General features: G+C 43.6%; 2 protein-coding genes across 4 annotated transcripts in view; one reads left to right on the top strand and one right to left on the bottom strand.

The window, feature by feature from the left end:
• The first annotated feature begins 49 nt into the window (after positions 1 to 49).
• Positions 50 to 10,774, top strand: heca (hdc homolog, cell cycle regulator). 2 transcript variants are annotated; one of them, XM_034302041.2, is made up of 4 exons: positions 50 to 501; positions 1,342 to 2,427; positions 3,049 to 3,203; positions 5,714 to 10,297. In XM_034302041.2, exons 1-4 carry the CDS (start codon positions 285 to 287, stop codon positions 5,759 to 5,761), a joined length of 1,506 nt encoding a protein of 501 aa, XP_034157932.2. In that variant the 5' UTR covers positions 50 to 284; the 3' UTR covers positions 5,762 to 10,297. The 2 variants fall into 2 exon arrangements, with proteins under 2 accessions (XP_034157932.2, XP_026773586.3); XM_026917785.3 differs by lacking the exon at positions 5,714 to 10,297 and adding an exon at positions 10,314 to 10,774 and having other exon boundaries at positions 58 to 501.
• A 1,672-nt stretch (positions 10,775 to 12,446) lies between these two features.
• txlnba (taxilin beta a) overlaps positions 12,447 to 13,702 on the bottom strand; it is a 15,628-nt gene continuing 14,372 nt past the window's right edge. For both annotated transcript variants that reach the window (XM_034302038.2, XM_034302039.2), the window contains exon 10: positions 12,447 to 13,702. This exon is cut by the window's right edge and continues 385 nt beyond it. In XM_034302038.2, the coding sequence (XP_034157929.2) occupies positions 12,636 to 13,702 (1,067 nt within the window). In that variant the 3' untranslated portion in view covers positions 12,447 to 12,635.

Raw genomic sequence — 13,702 nt, 5'->3', positions numbered from 1 at the left:
AAACAAGACACGGACACGCCCTCTTCTTCTGCTTCTGCTTCATGGTGCACCTCGGCTGTCAAAATGGCAAAGACGTCGATGGCGCTGATGATCCGCGCTCCGTGAGACACACACACACACACACACACACACACACACACACACCTAGATCTATCTGTCTGCGTTGGTGCGCGCGACTGACAATGCCATCTGCGAGAGGAGCGCGTGCGGACGGTTCACGTTAACGGCGGCGTCGTTTCCTATCGAGAGAGAGAGAGAGAGAGAGAGAGAGAGCAGCAACCACCATGCCGAGCCAGAAGAGCAACAAGGGGAAGAGAAATAAGCGCACTAACAGCAGCGGAGATGAGCAGGAAAATGGAGCCTCCGCAGCAGGAGGAGCAGCAGGAGGAGCAGCAGCAGCAGGAGCAGCAGCAGCAGCAGCAGGAGGAGGAGGAGGAGGAGCAGCAGGAGGAAGCACTGCGTTAGTGGGAGCTACAGCCGCTCCGCCGAGCGGTAAACGAGGTGCTTACTGTTTAAAGAGCATAAAGCCATGCAGGGCGTCGGGTAGTGCTGTGGACAGGGGAGGAGGAGCAGGAGGAGGAGGAGGAGGAGGAGGAGAAGCTAGACTCACTGCTCTAAGCTGAACCATCTCCACTCCCACTCCAGTGCTTCTCCACTTGCACCAACTTGTCTTGTAGACTCGTGCATTACTGAGCTGCTAGGCCAGAATACTCCTCCTGTTAGATAAGGTAGTGTAGGCCTGGAGCTGTACATGAATCAGGTGTTCCTTCCTTCCTTTATTTCAGTCCCTGCTGCAGCAGCGTGATGCCTCTGACCATCTCACAGCCGTGCGTCTGAGTACGCTTGCTCGTGTTTCTGTTTTTTCCCCCTGTTAGATGCACGGGCCTACTTTCTTTACTCAATCCATACAAATGTGTGTTGCATAATATTTCCTTTCGAATGTCTGGGTTGTGTGGGTAGATCACCCACGGAGTGTGCAGTACCACTGATTCACTCATTTGCACTACAGCTGCTCTCTAGTCCATTGATAGACGCACAGTAATGAAGGTCAGACACAGGAGACGCCGCTCTTTATCGGGTTTTTTCATGAGCTGTTAGAGGGCACTTCATTTGGCAGCACATAGATTTAAACAGCTACAAGCTTGGAGTGTAAGAGCTACTTTAGTTTAAAGCATCTGGCAAATGTAAAGGAAAATTTCATTTGATTTGAAACTCAATTACAAAACACTCCATTATGCGTAATGACCACGCGTACAGGACTAATGATTGTTCTATAACGTGAAGTGAAGCGATATAAATGTCTCAGTTACAGAGAAACATTGTTGATGTTGTGTCTTGCAGAGGCCCTGTGTGCCACGCCGCTCGTGTGCAGTTTGGGCCGCGCCGTTGACCTTGATAAGGACGACTACCAGCGGGTGCTGTGCAACAGCGAGCACTGTCCTTATGGCAACTGGATGCACCTACAGTGTTTCTACGAGTGGGAAAGCAGCATCCTGGTACAGTTCAACTGCATCGGCCGTGCCCGTAGCTGGAATGAGAAGCAGTGCCGGCAGAACATGTGGACCAAGAAGGGCTATGACCTGGCCTTTCGCTTCTGCTCGTGTCGCTGTGGCCAGGGCCACTTAAAGAAAGACACTGACTGGTACCAGGTCAAGCGCATGCAGGACGAGCGCAAGAAGAAGGTGGTGACTGAGAAAAGTGGTGGGAAGGCCAGCGGAGGTGTCCCGGGAGGGGCTGGAGGGGAGGCCTCGGAGGAGCTGAAGAAAGGCAAGTCGTCCAATAAACTGCCTCACCGTGGCTCCAACCAAGACCTTTCACGCCGCCAATCTGTGGATCGGCAGAACTCTCAAGAGAGGAGCCACGCGGTTACCAGCATTGGGGTGAACCTGGGTGCGCGCTCGCCCACTGACTCACCCGGCCAGTCTCCACCGTTAGGCTTCTCGTTCTTCACACCTCAGTCTGTCAGTGGACCACGCAGTTCACGGCACCTGGGCGAATTCCTTAAAAACGCAGTCCACATGGAGGGCAACCGGAAGCACTTGCTGGTGGGACACGTGGCCGGCCGGGGAAGTCTTCAAGCGGATCACGGGGCAGGCAGTTTGTGTCTGCCCCGCCTTACTCAGGGCGACGGCCCGGTGCAGTTCTTGAGGAGGCTGGACCTCTCCGAGCTGCTGGCGCACATCCCTCGGCATAAGCTCAACACCTACCATGTGCGCATGGAGGACGACGCCCAGGCCGGGCAGGGTGAGGACTTGAGAAAGTTTATCCTCTCTGCGCTTAGTGCTAGCAACCGCAATGTGGTCCACTGCGCCCTGTGCCACCGCATGCTGCCCATCTTCGAGCAGTTTCCACTGGTGGATGGGACGCTCTTTCTCAGCCCGTCACGGCATGACGAGATCGAGTATGATGTGCCATGCCACTTACAAGGCGAGTATCTCTTGTGCTCAGAGCAATGTTTTATTATATACATGTTATTATTGACTGACAGCAAATGACTAAACAGCTTAAACTCTCGCAGGTCGTTGTACAGCTCAGAAACTATGTGGAACCATAAGATGCATCGAATAAACTACTCAAATTATATGCAAACACTTATGCAAACTAATGAATTACACAAGATCCAGAGGTCAGAGGTCAGAGCCCATCTCTCCCACTGGCCAGAGCAGTGCGTTAGGGTGGGAGGTTGCAGCTGGAGGTTATCTGCTCTGCACATTATCAGAAAATGTTCACTGATGCTCACTTTAGGCTCCCTGAATAATGAGAAGAAGAGAAGTTGAATACAGTCATTTCATAATAACATTAAACAAATGAGACACGTCAATCAGATGGAGTCATATGATGAGAGAAAACCACATCAGAGAAAAACTAAAATCCACTGAAATATTACACCACGAAGCTTTTCAGATTCTTCGAGATTGACTGCATGAAGTGTCATAATGTAATAATGCATAATGAGTGATGAGACACAAGGACGATTCAGATATTTTCACTCTGAAGGTAATAGTGATTTGCTGTTGCTGCAACAGTGTACCTTTCTCATTTCTAAAGGGAGGCTGATGCACCTGTATGCCATCTGCGTGGACTGTCTGGAGGGGGTGCACAAAATTGTCTGTATAAAGTGCAAATCCCGATGGGACGGAAGCTGGCACCAGTTGGGTACTATGTATACCTATGACATCCTGGCTGCTTCACCTTGTTGTCAGGTATGTAAAAGAACAGTTTACATTAGATAAGGACATACGAGTACATAGCCAATGAAATGCAGTTAGCATCTAACCCGAAGTGCAAATAGCAATATGTCTATCTATATCTATCTATCTATCTATCTATCTATACTGTATATATATATATATGTCAAGGTGTGAGGTAGAGAAAGTAGAGACCAGCTCAGTGCAAATGACAAGGTGTACAAATATAGAAGGTGCCGTGTTCAGAGACGTGAGGTGTGTGTGTGTATATATATATATAATGTCTGGTAGAGAAAGTAGAGAGCAGCTCACTGCAAATATAGAAGTTGTGTGTAGTAATTAGTCAGTAATGTGCAAGCAGGCAAGTTCTGAATGTACATCCATTTCAGTTAAGAAGCGTGGATGTTGGGTTTATAGCATTTTAGTAGCAGGTGAACTCATCATTAAGTTACTCAGTGCTTACTGGCTTTTTAGAAATGATCATAAACCTGGTCATGTTGTGCACGTGTGATCCGTATCAATCAGTTAAGGCCAGATTACTGGCTTTCTGTGATCTAACATCAAAATGCAGGGACTTTTGCCCGCCTCTAAATGGTTTCTGATTTTCTATGCACATGACAGGAAAATAATATTAACCAAAATCGTGTGAGGTTTTACATGCACCTTCCTCCGCTCTCCGCTGTAGAGCAAAAAAAAAAACCAAAAATCACTCTGAAGTATAATAGAATAGAAATGTGTTTATCATTTCTGTTTTTTTTCCCTATTAACAGAGACACTCTGTAATATCTACGATATGGATAGTGTTATTTGTGAGATCGTTACTAATGGTCCTACTGCTCTAACAGTCATCCTGAGCATCTATATAACATAAGACAGGAAATGAAATGTATTAATTGCAGGATTGTCGTGAACTTGTTGCAAGTGGTTCTAGAGTAGAGAAGGTAGAACGCACACTGTATGGAAAGCAAAAGAGACATTACCCACCCGCAGCAGTGTAGTTTAACTTTAATCTTTTTAGGTCCAGGGTCATCAGATATCGGCTCACAGGGACCCGGGGACCTGTTATAGGGGAAATGGGTCTGTTTATACAGGAAGCACCAGAAATGCGAGATACATACTGTACCAGCCATATACCTGCTTCACTGTAAATATAATTAATCAGTCTCATCAAATATCCCTTTTATAATATAATAGAATTTTTAACCAAGAGAAATAATAATCAGTGACTTGCTTTCTGAAGGATTAGTACTGAATAGTTTGGCTTCTTGCAATATCAAAGTAATAAAGTAATAACCACAACAAGGCAATAAAATGTTCAATGAAATTGAATTTATTGAAACCCAGTGAAAAGAAAAACCTCATTCTAAACGGGGACAGACAAAAAAAAAGGTGTGTGACTGTGTGCGTGAGCGTATGTGTGTGCGTGCGTGTGTGTGCGTGCGCGAGTGCACGTGCGTGCGTGTGTGTGTGTGTGTGTGTGTGTGTGTGTGCGTGCATGTGTGTGCGTGCGCGAGTGCACGTGCGTGTGTGTGTGTGTGCATTTGTGCCGAGCTTGTGGAAAAGTATTACCCTGTGAGATACGTGGCCACGCCTCCTGGTATGTGGAACAGGAGAACAATAGAGGAGAAAAATATGGCGGGATTTCAGAGACTCCAGATGAGGTTAATGGCCACGCAGTAAAGTTAATAGGAATAATGTTACAGAGTTTAGAACTTATTTTCCCATTGACTGAGAGACCGTGTTAGTAAACACAGGGAGAGGTCGCATGGGGAGATAAGGGAGCGTGGGATTCCCTGTGTTTAACAGAACGCTGATTTTAATAAACAGTTTGCTGTTTCAGATGACTAAAGACAGTAACATTTTGAACAAACTACGCGGATGTAGAGTCTTACTTTGAGATGTTTTGAGCTCGTAGCGAGTGCGAGAGGAATGCGGCTCGAGTCTTTGTGTGCTCTTCAGGAGAGCTGTCCACGTGCGTGCAGTTTGCGGATTGATCTGAACGGTTTGCAGTGCAGTTGGATTTGTCTTCATGCGTTCGTGTGGTTTGAGGAATGATCTGTTGTGGATACGCTTCCTGATGCAGTTCAGTTGGCTGTGTAACTCTCGAGGGTCTGGCCTCCTGTTGAAAGTTGAAATCATAAATAAACTTGCAAGGGAAAGAATAAAAATCATGCTGCTGTTCAGTGGAATGGGTCGACTGCTTAAGGCCCTTCTTAAATGCACTGCATTAGTAGGTATGTGGAGTATCAGTAATCTTTGGCATCGCATTTTTGTCAGTTTCAAAACTTTTCACAGCTGCTGCAGGTTTGATTCAGCGCAGCTGCTGTTCAGCTTTCTAATGGCTTTCTAACGGCTGTCTAGCGTGAGTCCAGTCTTACCTCGGCTTTGTCTTTGCACGAGGACGATGGCCGTGTGGATTGCCTGGGGGTAGTCCAGGCCAGGAGAGCTCTGATGTATGTGCATTTTGCAGCAGCTCAGACTGGCAACTCTCAAAAAGGCTGAGACATCTGATGTGAAATCCTCAGACAAGCAGCTGTGGAACAGAAGGACCGACTTCTCCCCGAGTTTACTGAGCTGCTGTAGCAGGAGTCGGAAAGTGACGTGGGAAATGTCGAGGACTCTGGAGCCACTTGGACTGAGCAGATGCAGCAGCTCTGTGGCGTGTTCGAGCTAAAGCAGACACGTTCTGAAAACAAAGTTAAAACTTCGGAATTAACGAGCACCAGGCCTTTCAGACGACGACACGAGGATACACAGGCTGTCCAGTCTATCAGAGCACACCGCATGAGCACATTCACAGGTATTCTTCCTTCCTCTGGTCCCAACACGAGACCACCGTACCGTAGTGTCTCTGGACTTCATCACTGAGCCAGTGTTTTCCTGAGATAAACCTGTACAGGTGCATCAAGTACGATGTGTCCAACTGTTATAACTGTTATATAGATGGAGTTGAATAAGATTGGAATGATTTTTTTTACTCCTTGACTCCACCCCATCATCCCCACCCATGTACACAAAGCCCCACCCCCAGAACCTACGGTGGTTCAACTAGAGATGCTAACTAGTGTTAGCATTAGCAAGGCCTGTCATGGTCCGTTATAACTATAAAGATGCAAAATTCATGACGATGTTCGTGAGCACAGTCACTGTCTTTTTTATTTGTAATTTCAAAAAACATATCAAGTTGATTCTTTAGGCAAATCCAGCCCTTCAAACATATCAAAGCTTTATACGGATTAACTTTACGTATGTGTCCTCATTCTGCGTCCAGCTTCATCGCCATCACTAGTAATAAACGACTCCGTCTTGGAAAAGCACTGCTAATGGTTTCACTGCGTTTCTTGTCCCTAAGTTTTTAGTGATTTTTATGCTCACAGGAGAATTATCTGGCTGCGCTGGGCGCTCACTGATTTCAGACTGAGATGGGGTGGAGTGAAGGGGCATGGGGGCGTGTCTATAGAATGATTGACAGGAGGCCATTCTAAACACAAACCAGCATTCCAGACCTGAAGGCAATTTCCCAAACAGGTTTCCTCAGCCACGAGGCCATAGCTTACAGCATCATTTTATCAGGTTTTATATACGTTATTTAAGAAATAAAACAAATCGACAAATGGACATTTAATGAGGCACATTTGATCTGGATGGAGTTGAGTCTCATTTTCAGAAAAAAAATAGCAAATTTCAGTTAGTTTTTATTCTGCTGTAATCTGTCAGTCAACACCAGTGGGGCGGAGTCAGAGATCATCACTGGCCAAAGCAACAGCACACCAAATTATCATTACACAGCCTTGGAGCAGAGGGAAAGTGGAAGCTGCTAGAGTACAAGATTATTTCTTCATCTTACACTGTTATAGACGATGAACAGTATAGATATAGACATGTCTGTGTCTTATAGAGTGTTTATCCACCTGAGCAGTGAGATTAGACAGAGGCTAAAAACTATCAATATCTTCATAATGAAACTAATTGACTAGTTTAGTAATGTAAAGTCATCAGGTCATAAAGTCATCACACACACACACACACACACACACACACTCTGCAGACAGGGACCCACATTAGTGATTTTTATCTTTCTTTTAGTGATTTAAGTTCATAATGCTGGACTGGGTGCATGTGTTTCCTCTGAACAGGAAACACGGAAGAGAGAAAAGTTTAAACCATTTCATTCAAACCAAAAAACACTAAACTTTTGTTTCCTTCATCTGTCCTTCATGTTATTTGTACCTTGATTAGACAGTGTGTTCTCTATCTATCTACTTTTAGTTTCTCATCTAAACACACTTATAATTAATAATGAAACAGAGTAATAGTGTAAACGATGCACTTTGTTCGCGTTCATTACACCCGCAGCTGTAACGCGACTGCTGATGACGGGACAGACGCTTCATACCGTTCTGTGTACTTTTTTTATTGCGCCAGAAATAAAGCCTTTTATTGATTTTTTATTTAAATCTTTGAATGAAGCGCTGCTAGCACACTCATACCAGCCGCCCCTGTGCTGAGCGTTTCTAACAAATAATCAATGCGGGTCAGAATCTCATCTGCTGCTAAATCATGTCTCTGTTTGATCAGCTGAAGAGAGCGTCACACTTCAGCGCTCACTGAGATCTTCCATGTGTTTCCTTCTGCCTGAAAGCTAGCACAACTTCACTAGCAGGTACTCGCATGTTAAAAACATACTGCCTGCTCCTGCAAATAATCACTAGCAAAGGATTAGCCAATCAGGGAACAGGCTCAGCCCCATTCGTGTTACTGACAGACTACAGCAGAGTGGAATAAATGCGTCAGTATGAAATGAAAAAAGCCATTTTGAAAGAAAACCTGTAGTTATGATGTAAAATGGCTGTGCGGTGCATGACTATGTCCCAGACTATCTGTGTTACACAGAGTCAGGCTTTTGCAGAGCGCTCTCACACTGGGCTCCCTGATGTCTAAACTGTTCATGAGGAATAATTTGACCTTTACAGCATCTGGAAATCACACTGGATTAGTTTTCGAGTTGATCTGTCCCTGGCTTATGACTGGCGCATACTTCATTTTTTTTTTTAAATGATTGTAGTGAAGATTGTTGGCATTTTGCATTTTGGCACCGTTTTCCCCGTAAACATTATAATAATTCATAAAGCTAATCCAGAAACGCAGTCAGCTACTAAACAAAAATGACCAATCAGTGATCTTGGGTAGTTTTTTTTCTCCTAGCCAGCCAATCACCATCAGCGTAGCAAACCCCAGAAGTAAACAGTTTGGCGGCTGTGTTTATCCCGGAGATCTTCTCTGCTTATTGACACACAGACCATCTAGTTTAGACAACTTGCTAATTAAATCATTCAACATAAGTTTACATTACGTTTCCGTTTGATTTATATTTATTTTTATTCATTCCCAATGCTCTTGTGTTGTAAATATAACGTTGAGATGCTGGTTTGCTCTGTGTGCAGTGCAGGGTATTAGAAGGACGTGTGCAGCTCTTTAGGAAGGTTTGGTCTTTTGATGAAGAGTCATGGATATGTTTTATTCACTGATTTCTTCTGTCTCACTGATGACAAGTGGCACTTGGACTGTATTAGTTCGACTGCTCGACTGATCCCTCCATCTCTCAGGGTACGAGGAAGACCTGCATCGAGACTCTTCTCTGTTCTGGCACCAAGGTGGTGGAATGAACTTTCCCTAGACGTCTGAACAGCTGAGTCACTGGCAGTCTTCAAACGATGTCTAAACACTTACCTCTTCATAAAGTACTTAAGTTAGCACTTACAAAAAAAAAAAAAAAAAAAATATTGTCTGAGCACTTGTCTATTACCTCCTCAACAGAGTTTTGGACTGATGGTGTTCCTAGTTTGTGACCTAGCGAGCCAGTATCAGAATATATTTTTGATAGACTTCAAAGCACTATTGTAAGTCGCTCTGGATAAGAGCTTCTGCCCAATGCCATAAATGTATTAAAATACAAAAGCACACTTTTGTAATAAAACTTACATTCAGTAAAAAAAAAAAAACCTATTCCCTCTGGCATTATACCTTTCTATTAATAAACTCTATAGAAAGTATGAAATAGTACCAATCCATCAGAACTATCAGTGTTTTACTGTCTGAATCATTTAACACCCTTCTAGTTACAGTAGATATAGTTACACTGCGCCTCATTTAATCATATTTCAATCAAAAAACGCAAAGTTGTGTGTAAATGTTTGCGTAAACCAAACTAAAAATTTCTGCTGGATTTACAGATATTTCAGAAACGCTGATCTTCTTCATGCTCTCGTGTGTATGTTGATGAAAGCCAATGACCCGTAAATTACCGAGCACACACGACACGGCTGATTTGCATTTGATAACGCCCACAAAACTCCATAAAAGGCAAAGCTTTTCCAAACAGCAGTAAAATGAGAGTTAAAAAAAAGAGAGCAGGACTTTCTCAGAAGTAGAAGTTAAAGTTATTTTGATTCACGTGTATGCTGATAAAAATATATAATATTTAGCAGCGTAACAGCACTCGAAGGCCTAAAACCTGGAGCGTGAATCAGCTGGGAATTAAGTGAGGTGAAAAGAAAAAGGATTGATATGAAAATGGAGGGAAAATAAATATCTCCTGTAGCCTGGTGATCATGGACATCGAGCACGTCATCAGAGAAACTGCTGCTTTAAATAGTTTAAATAGTTTTAAATAAGCGTCTCGGCTGGTGTGCTGGTAGCACAGATTTAGAACAATAAAATAAAGTAGCATGGTAGCACAGATTTATATATGTTGCATAGATTTAGTGAATTGATCTCAATATAAAGTAAATAAATATTATTTAAACTAGAGGTACAGTTGGACAGGGCTAGTGTTTCTAACTGAGCACTAGTTAAATCAGAGTGTCACACGCGGGTCCTGTTGTATTTTCTTCTTTTCTAACAGTAAATTCAGGCGATGGTGGGCTTGTTCAGGCGGAGTGGAGTGTTAAATAAAGAAGGAAGAGTGTTGTGATCCTGCAGGACGGGAATGTGAGCTCCTGATGTACATCAGTCACTGCTGTATTAATGCTAGCCCTAAATCTGACTCGGGAAGTGAGAGAGTATTTCAGTGAGTGTTCTGTTGAAATGTGTTTTCTCTCTCTCTCTCTCTCTCTGTTCTCGCAGGCCAGACTGAACTGTAAGCACTGTGGGAAGCCTGTAATCGATGTACGCGTGGGCATGCAGTATTTCTCCGAGTACAGCAATGTGCAGCAGTGTCCGCACTGTGGCAATCTGGACTATCACTTTGTCAAGCCTTTCTCCTCGTTCAAAGTCCTCGAAGCCTATTGACGAAAGTTCTACGTGCATGCTAGTTTCCTTCCCTTTTTTTTGTTCCTAGGGAATTTTATTTGTCAGAATTCTTTTTTTTTTTAATGAAATGAAATAGAGAGTGAAACGATGGCAGTTAATCACAGAGGATGTGATGTGAGTCAGGAACTGCTTCACTATATGTTCATAAGACATTCTCATCTGGCATTTACAACCACAGAAGCAAGAATAATACTGTGACACGTGAATGTATCTGTATATGCCAAATTCACCCTTTTGTACAAAGAACAAAAACAATAAAATGCGTAAAATCTGTATTTTCTTTCTCTCATTCATGCTTTAATAAGACAGTGTTTTAGTGCTACTGTTTAAATAATTAAACACATCAACGTCATTTTAACGCTGCTCTGGTGTGTACCATTTTCCTTCTTTCCTCTAAATATTACAACATTATTCTTTTAATATCAAATATTATGACTTTTTGCTTGATATTTCTCGAAATATTATGAATTTATTCTTGAAATATTGCAAATTTATTCTCAAAATGTTACAGATTTATTCTTGAAATGTTATGAATTTATTCTCGAAACCTTGCATTTTTATTTTGTGAACAGTGGCTTTAAAACTCTGATGTACTCCCGAGTCTGAACTCTACTCTCGATGTCTTTAAAGTGGTGTGACTGTTGATTCCCGTGCGTCTGTTTGACAATAACGCTGCGTACAGTTGTGGCTTTGCGTATCGGATAGCTTGTTTCTGTACCAGCGCTCGTGAACGGAGATGGACGGATGTTCTGATGTGTGTAATGAAAGAGGAGTGGTGTAATGTAAACACTGTTCAGTCTGTGAAGACAGAAAAGCAGCAGAGCTACAGAGAGAGAGAGAGAGAGAGAGAGAGAGAGAGAGAGAGAGAGAGTAACAGAACTTTACTCCTAACGCATTACAGTTTACTCTCTAACATGACTTACTCAAGACTGGCGCTAGAGCTCTGTATTTTTAATAGTTAATATTCCCCTCCTCAGTATTCCGCTCCTCTGCTGATGGAGACGAGGTGCAGATTGTACCGGAGTCTGCGATTTGTGATGCGAAGTTGATAAAGCCATGTTCAAATAAAGGGTCACATCTTCATAACTAATGATTTAAAGTGTTTCAAATCAGTTCTCAGGTCGTCTAAATGTTCGTCTCTCAACTGCCATGCGTTCTGTTTGAGGAGTGAATCTGATGAGAATCATGTTGCAAACAAACACCATGTGTCTTCACCTTTAATAAGGACGAATGACTATTTTCACGTGACACAAAGTGATGAGACGTCGCTACAGTTTACATACACACACATCTTTTTCAGGTTGTCTGGAGATATCCTTTCCCCTCGTTCACAGCCACACTACTGAAATACTGAAATCTACATAGCCTCTGTTAAACGTCATGGAAATCTTGTTTTGTGGCTTATTCTTTCCTTTCCTTTCAATATTACCACTGTAATCAACAGCAGGTTGTGTGTGTGTGTGTGTGTGTGTGTGTGTGTGTGTGTACCATGGCCATACATAAACAATGGCCTGCAAGCTCTTCAACAAGTTGCTATGCCAACAAATCTTTCCAGATTCTTGTCATTTGTAGATGAGCTGCTGTATTTCACCAGAAAACTGAACATACACACCTTTACACACACACCTGCACACGCACACACACACACCTGCACACACACACGCACACACACACACAGGCAAGTGTGGCTTTTTTAGCTCACCGAGCTTGGAATATAGTGGCTGGCGTTTGCTGCCTGTCTTTTTTTAAGTGGTTGCCGTGGAAACTGCCGCATGGATGGCGAGGAATCATCAGGTGTACCAGAGCTATAGATTTGACCGGTTGTGAAATGAATGTTGTTCGTGTAGCGGTACGATGTTGAACAGTGTCTCTGTTTTGACTCGAGAAAAACATCACATCTTTATTTCTGAGCAGAGTGAAGTGGATGAAAAGGTACGTCACACATCATTAATAAAACTTATCAAGACTCTTTAATAAACTTTTTTTTTGGGGGAAAAAAAGAATATATAACTACATGGCTTCTTAGCCTCACACAGCACTGCACTCATCCACACACACACACACACACACACCATAACAGAGAAGATCAGGAACATGGAGATGACTAGAATCACACACTCCATTACGTTCCGTCCCTCAGCTTTTCTTAGCAATTTTAGCTGCAGCTTTCTTCTTCGAGGAGCCCGGTTTCTTAGGCGGGGTTTTACCAGCACTGGGCTTGGCCTCCTGGGGTTTGGCCTCCTGGGGTTTGGCCTCCTGGGGTTTGGCGTTTCGTGGTTTTGCTGCTGCTCCTGCTGTGGAACCCTCATGAGCAGGTGGTTCTGCAATGCGAGATTCTACTTTTATAGGTTCCACTTCTGCACTTAAAGCTTCTTTTGTAGACTCTGCTTTGGAGTCTTGTTCTGTATGAAGTTCGTTTTTGCTAGAATGTACTCTAGGAGCTTGAACTCGAACTCTTCTTACTTCTTTGGGTTTGGTGTCTTTGTGGTCAACAGAATTTGGCTTGTTGGACTTTTGCTTGGGCGTGTCTTTCTTGATTGGCTCTACTTTTGCAACATTTTTGATTGGCACTTTGGTTAGCTCCTCTTTGGGTGGTGCTGCTTTGGGTGGTTCTACTTTTGGTGGTTCTTCTTTAGGTGGTTCCTCTTTGGGTGGTTCTTCTTTTGGTGGTTCTACTTTAGATGGTTCTACTTTTGGTGGCTCTGCTTTGGGTGGTTCCTCTTTGGGTGGTTCTACTTTACGTGTTTCTACTTTTGGTGGTTCCTCTTTGGATGGTTCTTCTTTGGGTGGTTCTACTTTAGTTGGTTCCGCTTTGGATGGTTCTTCTTTGGCTGGCTCTACTTTGAGTGGTTTCTCTTTGGGTGGTTCTGCTTTGGGTGGCTCTGCTTTGGGTGGTTCCTCTTTGGGTGGCTCTACTTTGGGTGGTTCCTCTTTGGGTGGCTCTACTTTGGGTGGTTCCTCTTTGGATGGTTCTTCTTTGGGTGGTTCCTCTTTGGGTGGTTCTGCTTTGGGTGGCTCTACTTTGGGTGGTTCTGCTTTGGGTGGTTCTTTCTCCTGCTGATTGGACTCATGCGTAGCCTCTAATTTTATTGCCTCACTTTTCCCTGCCTCAGGAGTCAGTGTAGTCTCTGATTTACGTGCCTCTTCAATACCTTCTTCCAGACTGTGTTCCTCTGTTATGGAATCTAACTTGACTGTTGGTG

This window comes from Pangasianodon hypophthalmus, chromosome 30 (genome assembly GCF_027358585.1).
Source record: "Pangasianodon hypophthalmus isolate fPanHyp1 chromosome 30, fPanHyp1.pri, whole genome shotgun sequence".
NCBI classification, from domain to species: Eukaryota; Metazoa; Chordata; class Actinopteri; order Siluriformes; family Pangasiidae; genus Pangasianodon; species Pangasianodon hypophthalmus.
The sequence above is the reverse complement of the archived record's forward strand: the minus strand, read 5'-3'. Positions and strand labels throughout refer to the sequence as shown.